This window comes from Mycteria americana, chromosome 14 (genome assembly GCF_035582795.1).
Source record: "Mycteria americana isolate JAX WOST 10 ecotype Jacksonville Zoo and Gardens chromosome 14, USCA_MyAme_1.0, whole genome shotgun sequence".
Taxonomy (NCBI): Eukaryota; Metazoa; Chordata; class Aves; order Ciconiiformes; family Ciconiidae; genus Mycteria; species Mycteria americana.
Window position 1 is genome coordinate 14,407,787 of NC_134378.1, and position 20,453 is coordinate 14,428,239.

A 20,453-nucleotide genomic window follows, 5' to 3' on the forward strand; every position below is an offset into this window, starting at 1 on the left:
TATAGCGACCATAGTAGTGACGACATGCAGTATTATATAGCAATTAACATCCTACAATTCAAATCATTGGCTATATTCACCCAAAATTAAATGCCTTTGAGGTACACATCGGACTTCCCCATCTTTCTGCATCACCCACCAAGTGCACCCAGGTTCTTGTGCAAAAGCAATCTCAGGAATGGGTTTTTCTTTGCCCAAGGCAGGACTAACCCAGATTGTCTTCCCCAGCATATCTTTTGTGTGTGCTACAGGGACTTTATCCCCTTCTACAGTACGTAAAAGTTTTGATTGGGCAGGGCCAGCTCGATTGGCAGATCCCCTGGTATTGACTAACCAGGTGGCCTTTGCTAAATGTGTATCCCAATGTTTGAATGTCCCACCACCCATTGCTCGCAGTGTAGTCTTTAACAGTTCATTATATCGTTCGATTTTCCCAGAGGCTGGTGCATGACAGGGGATGTGATATACCCACTCAGTGCCGTGCTCTTTGGCCCAGGTGTCGTGAGGTTGTTTCGCAAATGAGTCCCGTTGCCTGACTCAGTTCTCTCTGGGGTGCCATGTCGCCATAGCACTTGCTTTTCAAGGCCCAGGATAGTGTTCCAGGCAGTGGCATGGGACACAGGATATGTTTCCAGCCATCCGGTGGTTGCTTCCACCATTGTAAGCACATAGCCCTTGCCTTGGTGGGTTTGTGGGAGCGTGATATCAAATCTGCCAGGCCTCCCCATATTTATATTTCAGCCATCATCCTCCATACCAGAGAGGCTTTAACTGCTTGGCTTGCTTTATTGCAGGGCATGTTTCACATTCATGGATAACCTGTGCAATAGTGTCCATGGCCAAGTCCACCCCTCGATCACGAGCCCATCTATATGTTGCATCTTTTCCTTGATGGCCTGAGGTGTCATGGGCCCACCGAGCTATAAATAATTCGCCCTTATGTTGCCAGTCCAGGTCCACCTGAGCCACTTCAATCTGAGTAGCCTGATCCATTTGCTGGTTGTTTTGATGTTCTTCAGCGGCCCGACTCCTGGGTGCGTGAGCATCTGCGCGACATACTTTCACAACCAGGTTCTCTACCTGAGCAGCAATATCTCGCCATAATTCAGCAGCCCAGGTGGGTTTACCTCTGCGCTGCCAGTTGCTCTCCTTCCACCCCCATGTTGTAGTCACCCCCACAGGGCATTTACCACCATCCATGAGTCAGTATAGAGGTAAGGTACTGGCTGTTTTTCTCGTTCAGCAATATCTAAAGCCAGCTGGATGGCTTTCACCTCTGCAAATTGACTCAATTCACCTTCTTCTTCAGCAGTTTCTGCGACTTCTCATGTAGGACTCCACACAGCAGCTTTCCACCTTCAATGTTTTCCTACAATACGACAGGACCCATCAGTGAACAGGGCGTATTGCTTCTCATTTTCTGGTAGTTTATTGTACAGTGGCGCCTGTTCAGCACGCGTCACCTCCTCCTCTGGCGACATTCAGAAATCTTTGCCTTCTGGCCAGTCCATAATAATTTCCAAGATTTGTGGTAGATTGGGGTTTCCTATCCGAGCCCGTTGTGTGATCAGTGCGACCCACTTACTCCACGTAGCACCACCAGTTGCACGATGTGTAGAGGGGCCCCTCCCTTTGAACATCCAGCGCAGCACCGGCAGTCGGGGTGCCAGGAGGAGCTGTGCTCCAGTACCAACCACTTCCGAAGCAGCTCGAACCCCTTCATATGCTGCCAATATCTCTTTCTCAGTTGGAGTATAGCGGGCCTCGGATCCTCTGTATCCCCGACTCCAAATCCCTAAGGGTCGACGTCGAGCCTCCCCTGGTGCTTTCTGCCAGAGGCTCCAGGTAGGGCCATTCTCCCCGGCTGCGGTGTAGAGCACATTTTTTACACCTTGCCCTGCCCGGACTGGCCGAAGGGCTACTGCATGAACTATCTCCCATTTAATTTGTTCAAAGGCTTGTCATTGCTCAGGGTCCCATTTGAAATCATTCTTCTTCCAGGTCACTTGATAGAGAGGGCTTACAATCAGACTGTAATTTGGAATATGCATTCCCCAAAAATCTACAACGGTCAAGAAACCTTGTGTTTCCTTTTTGCTAGTTGGTGGGGACATAGGTGCTATCTTGTTGATCACATCCATTGGAATCTGACGACGTCCATCTTGCCATTTTATTCCTAAAAACTGGATCTCCTGTGCAGGTCCATTGACCTTACTTTGTTTTATGGCAAAACCAGCTTTCAGAAGGATTTGGACAATTTTCTTACCTTTCTCAAAAACTTCTTCTGCTGTATTGCCCCATACGACGATGTCATCAATGTATTGCAGGTGTTCCAGAGCTTCACCTGTTCCAGTGCAGTCTGGGAGAAAGGTCCTACCTGGAGCCTTTGGCCCATGTAAATCAGGAAAAATATATTTTCAAAGTTTTGTTCAAAACAGCACAGTTATTTGCTACTTCGCACTTTGAAGAAAGAGAAGGAAATTTAAGGCTTGACATTCCGACAAATGAATTAATTTCACCCTCTGTTAAGGAAGACGGTTATTTTAGAGAGTAAGGGCGAGAAACCTAGTCTGCACGTTGGAAGCTCTCCTGCCATGCTGGGTGGGACGTTGGACACCAGCACTGCTTTGGCAATTCAGGAAGGTCAACGTATCGAACCGCTGTTGGCCTTTGAGACAGTGGAGCTTTACAACCGGTTGATCTTCTGGCCTGTTTTTCCCCAAACTGTACAAACCTTTTCAGGTTCCTCAGTTGAAGCCAACGTGGTGCAGAGCCTGGGAAAGAGCCAGCTCACCCCCAGTGCACGGTTCTCTGCCAGCCTTCCCATCTGGGAGCTTTTCCATCTCAGTAGCTCGGCGGGGATCACAGGGCTACATGGCAATGCACTGGGGAGATCCATAGACTAATCCAGGCTGACCTAATGGATTTATCAAGTAACACGTGAATTAATGATGTTCTCAGGATCCTGCCCTAACGCAAGCAGCGGAGGGCAGGACACGGCTCCAGCGCCAGTTCTGCAACTGCATTGGGAGACATGAGCAAGTCACTTAGCCTTTAGTTCTGCAGCTGAAGGGAAGCGTGGGGCTGTCAACCGTTGTAAAGCAATGATGTATCTGTGCAAGAATGTTTTATTATATAAATGTATGTATATAAATTCGGGTTTTTTAAGAATGAGGCTTTGTAGGCATTTCCAGCTGTTTTAAAATCTATGCCTCTATTTAAAAGATAGCATTACTAATTACACCTGACAATCAAATAGTCTGCAGAAAGGTATCAGCTACCTTTTCCTGCTGTTCATTCTGTAGGCAAGAAACAAAGGTATGTTAGACAAGAGAGCAAATGAAATGTTCAAAGGATTCTTCTCTAAAACTGGAAAATAAAAGGCTGTGCTATCAGATCAGAATTTTAACATACACTATTTCCACTGGCTCCCAAGATAAAATCTTTTATTGTTGAGTATAACCATTGTTAAAGGTCACTGTTGCAAAGGCTACATCATTTAGATGAGATCCCATTTTGGATAAATTCACAATTTTTCTTCCTAACAAGGAGATAGTATCAGGATTTGAATGTACAAGAGTGCCGGGTTACAGATTAAAGGCTTTTGTGTTCTGGAAACCACACTATGCCAGATTTCATGAGTTTCAGTGAGACGTGCAAGTCCCCAAAGTCAAGTAGGTTGATTAAAGTGGTTTTTTATAGCCTTTGAAATACAGATAAAGTACAACTTTCCTACACGGGGTTAATGTAGAATTTTTTTTCCTTGACAAGGCTATATGCCTTTCCAAGGACATAATTTTAATCTCTTTTTAAACCATTCATATGAACGTTGTAAAAAGCTCCTTTGTGTTGTAATGCATTTTTATAAAATATCTAAATTTCTATGCAAACTTCGAACTTCGTTTCATAAGATATATTTATCTGGAAATGGTTATCTTGCAGCAGAATAGTGTCTTGTGTCATCATTTCTGTGGCATCTTTTCATACTGTCACAAGAATGTAACATCTGATAATGAAAAAAAATTAGTGCTCATTGTCAGACATGCAAACTTTTTTTTAATATCCTTTTACTATTACGTGCTCTTGTCTCTGAACTCCTGGCAAGTACTCTAAGAGTCTTTGAACCAAGGTGAAACCTGCGCGTTCCTTCCTCACACCACAGAGTCTGAAATGAGAGGGTTTTCTTCTGCTGCTTCTGAAAGAAAGGGCATTGCTTTCTTCTCCTCTGTTCTGCTTTGTCTTCATATTCAAAGAGTAAATCTTGTAATTTAATCCCAAACTAGTCATTACTTGAGATTTTGAAAAAGTAACACCAGTAAAGACAAAGTATAAAGCCAGTGGCTGCCGTCAGCTGCAGGAACACGACGGATGTTGTCTGCACCCCATCATAAGATGAGCTTTACAAGTGCAAAAGTTTAGGGCTTGCTGTTGTTTTTCAAACTCATCTGGCAGAAGTGAAACCAGCACATTGAGACCACACTGAACATTGCTCATCGCTCCTTGTAGAATCTCCCAATAAACAAGTGGGTGGTCTGACTCCACCACACCGTGCACAGAGCTGTGAGAGCTCCTTTGCAGGCAGGTGAGGCATTTTAGAATAGGATAGGATAGGATAGGATAGGATAGGATAGGATAGGATAGGATAGAACAGAATAGAATAGAATAGAATAGAATAGAATAGAATAGAATAGAATAGAATAGAATAGAATAGAATAGAATAGAATAGAAGTAGGATAGAATAGAATAGAAGTAGGATAGGATAGAATAGAATAGACCAGACCAGACCAGACCAGACCAGACCAGACTATTTCAATTGGAAGGGACCTACAACGATCATCTAGTCCAACTACTTGACCAATTCAGGGCTGACCAAGTTAAAGCATGTTATTAAGGGCATTGTCCAAATTCCTCTTAAATGCTGACAGGCTTGGGGCATCGACCACCTCTCTAGGAAGCCTGTTCCAGTGTTTGACCACCCTCTTGGTAAAGAAATGCTTCCTAATGTCCAGTCTAAACCTCCCGTGGCGCAGCTTTGAACCATTCCCGCACATCCTATCACTGGATACCAGGGACAAACCACTGAAGATAAAAGCAGAACTTCCAAAGCATCCTTTAAAAGTTAGTGAGCTAATTGTCATGCACTTCGCTCGGCTGGGCAAGGCTGACTCCTGCCCGGCCGCGGTGAGCCGGTGCCTGCAGCCTGAGCAATTCATTTCTGAATGAGCACCGTGACAGCTGGGCCTCGTACCAGCGGAGCAAAACTGTGAGCTGGCAAGAGTGCGTTGGGCTTTATAGATAACGTTTGGGGAAGCATTTGCCACATGGCATATAACTAGTCTGAAGTATGATATGCGTACGTGGATTGACTGCGGAGCAGATCCAAGTGAACTTGAAGTTGAAGCAGGGCCGCTGCAGTGCAGGGGATGTTGTGGGCACGAGCCTGAAAAACCAACAGCAAAGAGGCTTATGTAGGGATTGCTGGCTGGTGTAATGCAGAGCAGGGGTGCCGTGGGCTGCCTCAGGAAAAAGCGAGGACGCTGGTACTCAGAGGATCGTCATTTGAGACCACACCAGAGTGAGTAGTTCTTTAATAAAACGTGATTAAGAAATGAGCATCTCAAAATCTGATTTGCATGCAAAATATCATTGACTTTATGGAGGTTTTGTGGAGATTGGAGTGAGCTTGTGGTCTCTGCGGCACAACGGCACCGGTGGAGCAAGAACCTGGAGGTCACTGACTGTCACAGAAGCTGGTGCCCAAGTCGGACCCATATGCTGTAGAGCAGGTAGGATAACTTGCAGACCTAGTACAGTCATCTGTACAGCAAACAATATTGGAAATTAAAGGTCAGAGAATTGATAGTAAGGCTTAAGAAAACAGCAATTAGGCTGCTAGGAAGAAAAGCTAAATTACCAGTAGTAGGAGTAGGGGGAAAAAAAAAAGAATTATTGATCTAAATATCAAGTTGGCAGATACACAGAGTACAATCTAGAGGTTTTTTACACCTCTGGGCTTAGTCAACCCTCACAATAAAAAATGCAGGCCTATAAAGATGGAATAAGAAGCAATCAATTAGGATGGCATTTGCTTGTTTCCACGCTGCAGCTGGGCAGGCACATCACAATTAATGATTTATTAGGAGATTTTCGTCTTTTTTTTCCATTTTACACAGATTGCTGCAACCAGACCGCAGTTGTTTATTAATTTGCCTGCTATTCAAGCGTCTTTGTTAAATATTGTGCGGAAAAGGTAAACAGTTGGCTCACATGCCAGCACTTGGTTGGGAGTATGCCCTTAAGCGTGGAGGGGCTGTAGGTTGGTATTCAGGCTGGGTGCCTGCTCACACAGTTTGCGTGGGCAAACGCAGCCGTGTGCTGCGTTCCCCGGCTGCACATCACGTCGCGTCACATCCAGATCTTGCTGCGTAACAGCGTGGCCTGGCAGCAGAAAGCGGTGAGAGGTGGGACACCCCATGCCACGTGCACACGTGTGCTCACTCGCTCTCCTTTCGGTTTCTCTCGCCCTAGGGGACCTAGAGAGAAGATGCAGCGCTTTACGGCAGTCGTAGCTGTCAGGGGGAGGGCTCAGAGCCTAATAAGAGGACTAAGATGCCCTTATTCTTCTAAGTTAATCCATAGCTATAGGTCATAAAATACTCTATTTCTCTAGGCAATTCGGCCCTCATAAACTACTTCTGCCTGTAACAAATGTTGCGTCATCGTTAGCAAATCTTGGAGACAACACAAAAATCTTTCCTGCAGACATTCAAGTGAACGGGTCATTGCTTTCACAGCTTTTTAGCAAAACCAGCTAGAAAAAAGTAAGAACAGCGGAAAAAAGGAATTCCCTTTAGAAGGAAGCCTGAATAATTACCTTTATATTCATCCATCTCAATTCCACACCTCCCTACGAGTGGCTGCAGTGAGCTAATTGGTTTTACTCTGCTGTGCATGGCTTCACCGCCCAGACTCCAGATTTATTGCACAAAGTCAAGTCATTGTGTGAATTCATCATTTGCCCCCACATCAATCCCTTTCTCCTCCGGAGTGATATTTGTCTGCATGTTTATATGCTGTCAGGTACCAAGTGAGACAAAAGACAAACTCTGGGATTAACCAATTTTAGTATCATCTGATGCAACCTGAAAATCAGAATGAATTATTACCTGTTCAACAAGACGTGACTTCACACAGGCCAGCTCTAGCGGAATGAGAGAAGGACTTTTGCCGGCACAGGCTTTTATGGGAGGGGAAGAAAAAAGACCCTACAGAATTTAAGGATTTAAGAACATGCCAGGTTCAGAACAAATCCTTATCTCAGAAGGGAAGCGGAGTGTGTAACAATCAGCCGTAGAAATCCTTGTGAATGGTCTTTAAAAAAGCACTCTGGAAATTAAGGACTTCAAATGCAACAATTGAAAGTGAAGCTAAATGAATTACAGGGGAATATGAGTAAATGCTACAAGTATAGGTCAAGCACTGCTTTATCAATCTTATGTTTACTTCAGCAGCTCCTCCGATGCCCATTGTTTTACCTTGTTTGAATAGATATGCTTCTCTTTATTTGAAAATCAATTGTAATCTTATGAAAGAGAACTTACAGCACAGGGAGTGCTGCAAAGCAGCACAGTGAAAGATGGCATTGTTCATTATCCTAAATTACTCCAGGGTAGGGAGGGAATGACATTAAAGAAGTGTGGGTAGCTTTGAGCTGCCATCCTTCCTTTAGCAGATGTAATTTAATGTCATTACTTAATTTTATTAAAGGTAAAGACAATTGTGGACAGTACGCATTGCAGCATTTATTTATAATAATGATAGCAGGGAGTGTTAGAAAGAGGAAAGACAGGCTCCGGTTTGGATTCCCAGTAGCTGCTCATCTGTAGCTGGTGAAAGTTGTTCTGTTCTTCATGGTGCGTCTCTCCAAGATTTGCTTCTTAACCTGAATAGCTTTGGATGGCTCCTTTGATTCCTATGTTTGTACTCTGTCCTCATCAGAAAAATATTTGGCTTCATAAGCGTAATAGACTATATCCACCCTCAATGCTGCATAGGACTGATCATTCCCTACCTATACCTAATACGTATCAACAACAACTGGGTGAACTCCTGGATTGCTCAGTATATGCAGAGCGTCGTGATTTTTATCCTAATGGAAAAGCTTTATAGACTGTTACGATCTTCTTCCAGGCTTTATATTGAGATGTGCTTGTGTATTTCTAATTTTTTATATACCTCATATTTTTAAAATATGTCTTGTAGTAAACTTTATCACTGCGGGCCAAAAACGGATGTTGTGACGGCTTTTACAGAAGCTGCTGTAAAATCTGTTGGCGATTGTGTGGGATTTTTCCATGTCACCCAAACTCATTGGCAGCACCTGGGTTATGATCTGCTAAAGGTGTTCAGTGGCCTGTAGGACTGGCCCTCTTGAATGTCTTAAGTACAACTGGTGGCTTGCTCTTGATGAGTTAATTCTGTTTAGTTCTGCAAGGCACGAGCCTGGTAGTAAGAGTTGAAAAAATGTGGTCCTAGGTCAAAGATTTGAGGTGGCTGCACAAAGTCCTTAACTCCTTTGAAATTACAATATGATACCTTGATGTTAGCAGTGCAGCCATCTCCTAAAAGGGACTGCGGGCTCATCAGCTTGTCATTGCTGGCATGCCATACAACATTAATTTAATGTAATGGGCGATAACTAGTGTGGATTTAGTAAGAGACGATCCTGCTTAACTAATCTCCTTGAGTTCTTTTGAGCAGGTTTCAGACAAGGTTGATAATAGGAGTGTACATATGACATAATCTAATGGATTTTTCAAGAAGCTTTTGATAAATTTCCATATGATATTTCCCCTGCTTAAGCTGCGTGCCGCAGACATTCCAAATTGGGCAAGAGAATGGGTAAAAAACAAGTAAAATCATGGGAAATAAAGAGAAAAGAAGAGCTGTAGCATGTACTGGAACGAGAATTATCCCGCAGCTTCCCACTGTTCTTCCCCACCACTCAGCATGGCTGGAAAGAGATGCCATCTGCATTCACTAATGAAAACTTGTTTAGGACAGGTGCATAACAGAAAACAGGGCAAAATGCCATTCAGGATACCGCTAAAGGGCAAATTTAAATTTACATTAACATAAGGCAGATTGAATATTTTTGCTGTCAATGGTGGAGTAATATATACTAAATATAAGCACACATAACTGAAAGACTCCAATGGATGGGTATGGGTTAGGAGTGGAAAGGGACTCTCGTGCTAACAAAGGCATGATTTATTATCATTTACATAACCTGCCATTTGTGCACACCAAAGGCCAGATTTTCAGAAGTGCTCTGCTCCTGCAGTTTGGGGCCAGGATTTCAGTTGCAGACTCAGAGCCAGCCGCTCCCATCGTTTCCCCAGTGTTTAATTTGCCATATGTCAATCAGAGTGTTGATTTGCAAGGGCTGCTAATAGGCGATGCTGAGAGATGAGGACGGCTGAAAATTTCGGAATGTGTCTTACTGGCAGCTTTTGAGCCCCAAACACTGGAAGTGTTCACAGGCCAGGATCCCTGATCAGCCGTATGATAAATCAAGGACTGGAAAGCAGAAAAGAATGCAGTTAATGCATCAGGATATGCCTGAACTGGACATGCTCCATGAAAATCAGTGCTAAATGAGAGAATTAAGCACCAGGAAAGGCTGTGGCAAAATCACAAGAAACACTTTAAATAATGAGACAAAAATCAAATCAAGGGAAAGAAAGAAAGAAAATGAAGTCACTGAAGAAGCAATAAAATGCCATCACTGAAACCTGAGAGAGGCAAAATACCTCAGGTTAAAGGGACATAGTCATCCTAAAAACTGCACATTTTAGTCTGCCTTTTTTACCTGGTGTTGCCAATTAACTCTCTGATTGCTGTAACAGAACGAGAATATCAGGAACATTTTTTGTTCATTTACTTCAAGCATTTGCTGAAACTTGGGCAGTGGCTGGGTGGTAGCGGGTTTGTTCTCCTTTGGGCTGAGAGGTGAGACTAGACTTTGGAAGGTTTGGAGAAATATTCAAAGAAAAAAATAGGAAAAGCAGAAGTGAGAAAAAGATGTGTTGCTCATAACATATAACCCTGTGGTCCTCTTCGTGGGACTGATTTCCCGGTCAGTGTGCTGATGTAGAGGAGAGGGGAGGTAGCCGTGAGGACCAACAGAAAGCTCCCACCATGACCGCTCCTGTCGTTTCTTTGCAGTATTCAGGAGAAGTTCCTGAGAACAGAGTGGAGATTGTGGTGGCAAATCTGACGGTGATGGACCGGGACCAGCCTCACTCCCCCAACTGGAACGCCATCTACCGCATTATCAGCGGAGACCCCTCCGGCCATTTCACCATCCGGACAGACCCTGTCACCAACGAAGGCATGGTAACCGTCGTGAAGGTAAGGGGGAAGCCAAAGCAAATCCGTGTTTGTCAACCTTTCAGCTTCCTAAGGCCACAAGTTTTGCCAGAAGCCTACAGTTATTTCATGCCTTCTCCACCTGGGAATGCGAGTGCTCGAATCTGTTGTTTCCCATCTCTCTGCCTGTGCAGAAGTCCTGAATACCTTTACTTCAAGCATATGCCACTGGTTCTGGGTTTCCCAGCTCAACCTAGCCCACCGTAAGCTTTCATAAACTCTTACCTGCTGAAGGCTCTTCCCAGCATCCGAGCCTGACCTCCGCGTCCCGCTCCTCCTTAGCTTCTTGAGCGCTGTAAGAGGGAATGGTGTCTGGGCTGTGCAGCCCTGCCCTGCCTGGCAGGTTGGGGCAGCGGCTGCACCTTCTCCTTTTTGACGCAGAAAACTCCTCATTAGCTGTGAATCAGAGGTAGCGTTTCACTGCAGGGGATCAGTCAAGTGATCCTCTGTGAAAGCAGGGAGTGCAGGAGAGATTTCAGGAGTGAATTTCCTGGTAACAGAAGGAAAGGAGAGGTTTTCTTCTGATTGAGTTGCTTAGCAGAAAAAAGTTGGAGACATTTTCTTTTTCCTAGAATCAAGCAATAAACACACAGTGTGGGCCAGATCCTCAGCTGAGAATAGCAGCACTCAAGTGAAAGCCACTCCCCAGGTGAGATCAGCAGAGGCTCTTGTGCAAAGACTCCGAGAAATAAGACTGTAAATATCCATCGTCCCTTCTTTCCTCCATCCGTTGCCTTCAGTGTTAGAAGAGCTGGAACCCTCAAGGTGTCTGCAGCAAGCACCAAATTCTGTTTCCCTCCTTGCCTCCAAAGAACATGACTTTATTTTTTGTTTGAGCGTTCCCTTCCCATTCAGTTACTGAGGCCAGCAGCCCAGGCAGTGAATGCTTCTGCAGTCATTACACACAGACAGAACATAACCGGATCCATTCAGCATTCACGGAATCTCTTCCCAGATAAGATGCCTATGGATGCTCCCTCTGACTACCAAAAAAGTGAAGGCATCACAAATAGCCTCCTATGATCTGTAGCTTGCAGGACACGCACTGTGCACTGCACCTGAAAAGGACGATACATGTGGTGGACAAAGCCTCCATCTTTTGATAAGTCTGCCCTTCTCTAACAAAAAGTTTTAATCAACAACTTAGGATGAAACACTAATGTTTAAAGAGCAACGTGATTTAAGAATAGCTCTGTGTTGAAAAAAAGAGCCCCGCTCCCTTGTAGCTAATAAGTTGCAGTCGTTCTTAATACTTACAGTTTGGATATTAGGAAAAATGTGACATCGGTGAAATGCCAGTGAGGTTACGCTGGTAGGAACGTGTGAGCTTGTGAGCTTGTCCTGTTCTCTGACCCTTGGGCTATGTGTGTGTGTCTGCAGATGCCACTTTGCTGAAACTGTAAGGGAGACATCATCTTACCTGCTAGATGGTATTTCAGCAGGGTCCTTTTATTTATTGCTCTGTAATGATGGTTGACAGCCTTATCTGGTGCAACGTTACAAAACCTCTTCAAGCTTAGCAGTAGTTCTAGACATATGCGTATATGGATGCATATATGTACATAAGTGTACACGTATCCGTATGTATATATTTTCTGCTTAAACAGAAAATGTTGAACAAAGTAAAATGCAACAATTTAACTTCCGTTGACATCAGCAGCCAGTCTGAAATCAAAATGCCAACATTTTCACTGCAAGCAGGGGACAACCCCTTATTCTTAATCTAGTAGAGTGTCATGCCTGTAGTTTAAAGGCACATCAAAGTGAACAACAGGGGATTTACATGATCATCACTGCTACACAAGGACTTCTGCATAATGAACCATCCCTTATTCAGAACTTGCAGGCAAAAAGCAGGGCAGATTTGTCAAGACACCATTGATGCTGGTGTTGACTTTCCACTTTTCTGTAACCCACAGTGATCACAATGCAAAGACCACATGAAAATCCTATCTTGTCAAGCTGAGCTCAAAGCTTGAAATTGCATTGAATGTCTTCACTATATAACCTCACCTGATCCTCCTGGGTGCCCAGAGTTTCTTACCCTTATCAAGCCGGGAGGCTTTTTGGTGTATTTTCAGCAAGGAGAATGAGTGAAATTGCTTGTGATTAAATTTTCATGGTGAAGAAGGGAAGACTCTTAGGATTCCACCTTCTTCTTTGAAATATTTTGTTCTCTGTTAATAAGTGAATATGCTTAAAGGTTTGGGGGACGTATGCACATCAGACTGGGTGACCAGTTAGAGCTTGTTCTTCGTGGTGTGGGAGCAGTCTTGCTGGTTTGATCCCTGGTGTAGGTTGAAAAATTAAGGTAAAAAATTAAGTCAAGTAACAAACCTTTTATTTACAGACCCCACATGGCTGGATTTTCCTGTGGCTCTTTGAAGCTGCTTATACATAACTCCCCACTGCTGCAAGCAAAGGGGTTTGCATTTGGGCTACGGCAGTCACAGAAACAGCGCAGAGAAGGGCATTCTGTGAAGAATCCCACCCTTCCACCAGCAGTTCGGGGGCCAGAAATGGAGGGCCAGAAATGCTTCCAAACCAAGAAGCCCTTTGGAGTTCAGATGATGCTCATGGGGGCCATTTTGCAGCCGCTGTCAACAAAACCCCATCTGCAGCTCCAGTCCAATTACCAAAAGTGTAACATTTCCTTTTTCTGTTCATCCCTTTCCAAACCATTTCCATGACCGTGCAAGACCCCAATCTTCAAAGAAAGCCTTGATCAAGGGGAGAGAGAAACTCTCCACTCAGATGAGACACCGCAGAGCCTGGAGACAATCTCCAAGAGCAGAAGTGGCTGCCCTGTGCAGCCAGCTAAGTAAAATGTTATTGTAAACTCTGCATGGATCAGAGCTGTGGATTTATAATGGAGATGCTCCCGAAGCTTCTGTTATTATTTGCCTCACCAGTAACATAAGGCAAATTTGTTCTCTTCAGTTAAAGTACCTTGAGAAAAGGAAGAGACGTGGCAAGCCCTCAGCTTCTCTGCTGCGCCCCAGTTGGAGAGGCTGGTGCAGGAGGAGGATGTGCAGCATCTGCAGGGGGATGTTTCAGAGCCATTTGTGCCAGATCGGACACCGGCCATTCAACAAGGGGTATCTGCAGGGGTGCTACTTTTTAATTTCATGTCACATCCTTCTTGGACATGAAATTAAAAAGTAGGTGACAGTCCAGCACCTCCTTGTCCCAGATGTAGCGGCTCTGTGGGCTTTTGCTCCTGCTGTTGGCCTGGCCAATATGCAGCACTTTCAGTGAGATGTGTGGAGATGGAAGGGGTTAGCACAGTGTGAAGAACACAGTGTGCTCTGTGCACCGTTATCCTCAGAGGGAGGTGATTTTAGGGAGCAGAAGTATGAACTGTCCTGGTAGAAATTGCTTATTATGGTGTGAAAGAAGTTCTGCTTAGGCCTGGACCATGTCTGGCTGCAAGGGGCTCCGGTCCCACCGGGGACAATAGCACAAACACTGCTGTGAAGACACAGGCTCTTGATTTTACCTTTTTTTTTTCAACATAACATGTGAAATGGAACTCAGGTGAGCACAGAAGAGAAGGAGGCAGATGGGCGCTCTCTGGCAGACTGAAGCGTGGTGGACACTGTGCCACCATGTGCCAGCACATGGCACTGATGCCTCCAGGACAGTCTGTGGGATGAGCGTTACTGGGTGATCCCGGTCCAGCCCCGCTCCCTGCACTGCTTTTCTGCAGCAGGGAGCTGTTTTGTTGTTCCCAGAAGAGAGGGAAAGAAGCTGAGTGAGCAGCTCTACATTTTGGGGGAGAAAAACCCACTCCCTTGCATCAGGCCACATCCTAGCAGATACGTGTGTGGTCCGTGTGTCCTGTGCATCGTCAGGCAGGGAGCCCAGTGGTTTCCCTCATCAGTCCCCCTGGAGCTGCTCAAATTGCCCCCCCCAGCTCCGGTTGAGCCCCTGCGGGGAGGGAGGTGCAGACTGGCTGTGGGCAAGGTTAGCGAACAGGCCAGCACAAAGGAAAAAAAAATGAAGACTGGAGGAATATAAATTAGAGGGGTGTGAAAAGAAATTGAGGAAATGTATTAGTCAAATTGTTTCAAGGCCTTGAATAGTGCTTAAATGGGAACTTTTACCATGCGTCTTTTTTGAATGCGGTACAAGTCCATGAGTCAGTGCTGGTGGGTGTACTGGGAATCTTTATGCTTCCTTTTATTTATTAAATGTTGGCCCTGCCTGTCAGGAAACCATTTAGCAATAGGAACATTTGCACTTCAATCGAATAGAGATTCCACTCTTTTACCTTTTGCCCCTGAAATTTGTTTCTCTCGTGTAGCCTCCTATGATTTGATTTCTCTCCTGACAATACTGGGTTTTAAACAGAACATGGAAGCCAAATCTTGCTGATGTAAATCAGTACAGCTCTACCGAAGTCAATCTAACCGTGGTATTTTACACCATGAGAGTACACTTTGCAGACTCAGCGCTGGAGAAGGTATTAGGGAGAATGGTTACGCATCTAAATTCATAAATTACAGTAAAGCATTTTTTAACAAGCAGAGGTGTGATCCTGCATAACTCAAGCCTCCCTGGCAGATGATTAGTGACTTCCCTCATAATAATTAGTGGGATGGTTTAGAAATTATTATGATACTGCGGTTCAGTCAGTTGTGCCAGCAAAGGCTTTTCACTGTTTCTGGCTCCTAAGACACACCGTCTTTATGTGCATGTTGAAAAGAGATCTGTGGCCACCCAGCAGCATAATGCATCCGTGGGAGTGTGCAAGGCACCCTCAGGAGACCACGAGGCGTCTTGCTGGAGGACGAGTGGTCCCACTGGAAGGACCGCCTGATTAACCCGACCAGGCATTGTTCCTTGCAGCTCCACCTTTGCTTATAAACTCACTTAAGAGGAAAAATGAAGAGCACTTCGGGCCCATGAGTCCGCATAGCCTGTCCTAGTTACGTAGTCAGCAGCCTTAAATGCTAATAGCACTGTTAAGTACCTGTCCGGTCCCTCTTAACAGGCTCCGCCTGGTGCGTTTAGAGCAGCCCTTGGTGGATTTGTTCATTCAATGCTCAGCTAACACAGGCGGGTTCTTTTTTGGAAACCATTTAGCGTTGGAACAAAACACAGGGCAAATCCTCCCTGCTGTTTGCAATTTTTACTTTGTGGGGTTTTTTTTAACTATTTGACCCTCCAAATACGGGAAGGCCAAATCCTCCACTGGATTGAAGCTGATCTGGATTTACACCTCCAAAAGAACTGAGCGCAGGAGGAAACAAGATGAGGCAATGACTTTGCTATCGTCTGCCTTCTAAATCTTGCAGCTTTCAGCCAGAAGGTAGAATTTATTCTGTGCTTGGCTCTATACTTGCTTGTTTGTTTGTTTTAGGCAGTCGATTACGAGATGAACAGAGCTTTCATGCTGACAGTGATGGTATCAAACCAAGCTCCCCTGGCCAGTGGCATCCAGATGTCCTTCCAGTCGACAGCAGGAGTCACCATTTCAGTCACAGATGTCAACGAAGCACCGTATTTCCCAACAAACCACAAGTTAATCAGGCTGGAGGAAGGGGTGCCTACGGGGACAGTCCTGACGATGTTTTCAGCGGTGGATCCTGATCGCTTCATGCAGCAGGCAGTAAGGTGGGAGACCAGGCAGCCAAGTGAGCTCGTGTACAGGAGGGGGATTTCAGCTGCAGAAGTTTGGGGAGCAAAGCAGCTGAAAGCTAATTTACATACTAACGATGTGATATGAGTAAAATGCTTGGCAGGGTCTGGCACCATCAGTCGAGAGCTTGCAGAGTATCCCGCAAGCTTGTAAACTCGCAATCCTCCCCACTCCAGGTAAGCCAAGCTCTGAGCATCTGGGTCCGGGAGGGCAGACAGAGTTGGATCCCATGTTACCGGCGTGCAGAGGGGCAGTTTGCAGCTTCAAATGCAGGCAGTCGATAGCAAGGGGCCCCTGTGTTGTTACAAAGACAGAGGTCAGGGCTGCACTGTACTAAGTGTTTTGTCTCTGCCTTGTCAAGGATGCTTTGACCTGTGTCGTTCATGCACTTTATAGACACAGAGGTTTAGAACAAGGCAGCTTTGTTATTTCTGTTTTACAGGGGAGGAAACTGAGGCACAGAAAGGGCTAGGGCTAGATTTCCAAAGGGAATGACTGGGATTTTTAATCACATCTTGTGTTGCTTCCAGAGGATTTAGGTTCAACCTGGCTTAAAAAGCACAGTGCGAGAGGAGCTCTCAGCCCCTTCAGAGCAAGGCTCGCTTGGTTACAAACAGCTGCTGAACAGGCTTTTAAGATGTCGTTAAAAATTGCCCGAGCAGTCAAACACCCATGTACATGCCATGGGCATTTGATTTTTATCTGACTAATGCCAGTCCATATAAAGCACCCCAGCAGCCCTTGTCTGCGCTGTAGTCAGCCAGATTTGTTCTGACCTTCCCTTTCCATTCAGACCCATTGCTAAACCTAACCTCCCCGTTAGCTGCTTTCCCTATGAATGGGATTCAGCTGGCAAAATTTTAGCCTTCTAAAAGTCAAATGTTTGATCTAAGCAATTTAAGATTGGATTTAATCCATGCTGCAACCGGGAGGGTGTCAAAACACTCGCTGTGTTTTGTCCCACCCAGGCAGACTGGGGATTAAATCCACGGTGCAGGACCCCAACTCGCACGCCTTCCCACCGGGAAATACATGGGCAGAAAAGCGTGTGTGAAAATGAGAGTCCCAGTGACTCCTGTCACAAGTATTTCAGCCTCTGTCTCTGCAGACGGGAAATACATTTCCTGCTCTTGGATACTTCCACATCCACAGAAGTTTGTTTCTTTTTTACTCCCAGTCTGTAAGGACTGCAGTATTTTTGGCAAAACATGAGTATACGATGTGACCACAGCCAAGGCCACTTAAACTTACATCAGTTGTGACATTTCGTGTCGGGAAGAGTTTGAAGTATTTCACCTGGCACAGAGCTGTCTGGTCTAGAAAATGATAGTTTATTCACTGCCACATCTTGTTGTCTTTAGACAGGTATTGCAACTTTTGAGGAGAGACCATCCTAACTAACAAGCTAGTTTTTCTTATATTCTTTTTGAAATATTGGCCTTTGAAGGGTCTTTATTTTCCTGACGTCTGTACCAAGGCTGGTTTTCACAGGAGAGAACAGCTCATTTTTGATTGAATACTCCCTCTAACCTGGAGGTGGATGATCTGTAATCCAAACAAGCATCTGCCGTTTCTGGGAGAAGGACCGGCTCTGCTGAGCCGTTCCTGTCATCGCACAGTGCACGTGCAGCGTCTTGTAAGACTTTCTGTGAATATGAACAGCCAACTACTTGAGTTGTTTTCTCCTAGGGCTTCCAGGACACACATTTTGTGTATCCACCAGCACTTCATTTCCAAGCCCAAGTACAATCTCTCTTACCCCCTTTTCATCAGGACAGCTGAATGCCAAGGCTTTGCAAGAAGCAGCGGGGCATTGTTGGGGTCCTGTCTTTGTGAGCTATGGAAAGGATATTTCGTTTTTTCTTCACAGTTGCCATTGGTGAGTTAGGAAAAAAGATACCCAAAAAGCTAAGCCTACAGATCCGTGATAAGCACTTCACAGAGAGCTGGTCCAGCTGCTGGAGCCTTGCATACAGTTTTCAGTCTCTCTCTAAATAGTCTCTGATGAAATAGAGTTTTTACAAATAGAAGATAAGGAAGCAGGAGCATCTCCAGTAAGGCACAACTTGGCATGGTCAATGTCACACCTCAAGTTATCCTCATTAGCCACAGACACATTCACAAAGCCAGCTTTGAAACTGGATCCCTGGTCATTTAGCAGAGAAAGGGCAGGAGACTCACAGCAGTCATATTAAAAAGAAATTAAAACATCCCAAAGAGTCTAGCTCCATGAAATGTAATTCTTTCCTTTGGCAGGGGCTTGTGCAGCTGTGTGTTGCTTTCCTGCTCACATAGATTGACTCAGCTCAAGTTTCACTTTGAGTTTCGGCTTCAAACAGCCCATTTCTGGAAAGGGATATTCACCAGAAGCCAGAAATTCTGCCACCTGTGTATCTAACTACAAAAAAATTATATAAAACTATCAGCAGGTCTGAGTTACCCATTAAATAAGCTCAGCTTTTGTTTGCTTATTTCAGTAATTTATAGTTTGGCCATTTATTAGTTTCCAGTTTAGGTAATAAGGGTCTATCTGCACTCAAACTGTACAAAACTGAGAGGTAGAAATCAAAAGCAACAAATAAAATAAAACCAAGGAAACAAGCAAGTGAGAAAGGTAAACAGAACATGTTGATCTGGAGAACATGGAAGAAGTTTGCCCAAAACAAACCATGCTCATAGCTGGCTGCACAGGACATGAACAGACTTGGGCTGTGAGTTGACTGAGTAGTTGGGAGGCGAGTCTGCCGTTGGGTCCTTCCAGCCCGGGGCACGCTGGGGGCTGCCAAGGGGACCCCCTTGTCGCTGCTCTCTTCGAACCTCCCACATGCATAGGATCATCTTACCTGCTATTTCAAGAACATACAAAAATGTTTCAGGAGAGCAGACCTGAAACTGCTTCACCCTTGGGTCCACGCCTTAATACAGCTGTGAGTTCCTATTATAGTGTCTCCAAGGCAATTGCTGCTGAAGATACGATTCTGATACAAAAGCGTGGCCTGAAAACTGCCATTCTTCCAATGTGGTATTTCCCAAACTGTTGTTTATTAGTGATGGGCAGAAAACAAGAATATCCATGGCTTTAGAGCAAGAGCTATTTTAGGAAGGGCAACATTAAGAGGAGGAGAGAGCAGGAATCCATCCTCTAATTCAGACGTACGAATGCAGTGGTCATTGCAGACCCCATTTCTCCTTGGCTGCAGAGACCTCAGGCTATGTCCACTCCCAGCAGCAGGAAGCTGGCATGTAAGTGGCACTTAGTGGAAAGAAAAACCTTTAAAATGAAAGAAATAGAAAAATTGAATAATTGTAGGGGTCAAAAAACAGATACTCAATTAGCGTTTTGTTTGTCAACAAAACCAGTTATCCAAAGGTCCTTTGAATCATGGGTCAGGAGTCCAGAAAAAACCTTATTTCAAGCAATATTAAGGATATGTCAGTGAAAAGACTACCATGTATTTATTTCCTTTCTCTGTAGATACTCTAAGCTGTCAGATCCTGCAAACTGGCTGAACATTAATGCCACAAATGGTCAGATCACTACTGCTGCTGTCCTTGATCGAGAGTCAGACTACATTAAGAATAATGTCTACGAGGCCACATTCTTGGCGGCTGACAACGGTGAGCCCAGGCTTCACATTGTTCATGCTTCAATAAGACTCTAATGTGATGCATTAAGAGAAATGATGCCCTGACAGAGTTGTCAGTATAAGTTATCTTTTTCCCAGGTTTTTATGGTCAAAAATGTGAAAGTGGGACGGGAAATTGCTGGAGTAAATTAAATGTGCACAGTATACGGAGAGTGTTATTAAGGGAAAGGGAGGGCAAATGGAAAATCGATTTGGGGAGTTCAGTGTAGTGGTGTAGCCTGAACTTAAAAAAAATATCAAAGGGATGTGCTCTCCAAGGGCTGCTGAACACACCAGTCCTGGTAATCGTCCCAAAGGCGCTGATCAGAGCGTTCAGGAAGCCTTCCATCAGGAAACCAGAAATAATTGTAGGGGATGGCAGGAGGGTATTAAAAATAAACCAGTCCATTGAACTGCTGTGGCTTTCATGAAAGGTGTCTGTCTGTCTGTCATCAGAGCTAATCTCTCTCCGTCTGCTACCGTTTCCGAAATGGCCAGCCATCATCAGAGCGTCTGGACGCTGGTGTACTTTATTATCAAAGTCGCTGAGGCCAGTACAGATCTTCTCAGGGAGAAGTCCTGTTAAGGCTTCCTCTTCTCTACTCATTAAAGATCACACAGCACTATTGGTCAAATTAGCCCTGTGAACCTCAGCGCTGGCCTCACTCAAGGGCAAGCAGTTCAGTGCTGCTGCCCTGGATTTCTCTTCCTAATTCTGATTAGGAGTTGATCACTTTTTTGCTAACCATACC

The 20,453-nt window shown here is 44.9% G+C and overlaps 1 protein-coding gene across 1 annotated transcript in view; it reads left to right on the forward strand.

Annotated features, from left to right (window-relative positions):
* Window positions 1-20,453, forward strand: part of CDH4 (cadherin 4) — a 468,873-nt gene that overhangs the window by 435,081 nt on the left and 13,339 nt on the right. The window contains exons 9-11 of the mRNA XM_075516899.1: window positions 10,228-10,413; window positions 15,797-16,050; window positions 19,551-19,693. Of these exons, the coding sequence (XP_075373014.1) occupies window positions 10,228-10,413; window positions 15,797-16,050; window positions 19,551-19,693 (583 nt within the window). The remainder of the gene's footprint in view (window positions 1-10,227; window positions 10,414-15,796; window positions 16,051-19,550; window positions 19,694-20,453) is intronic.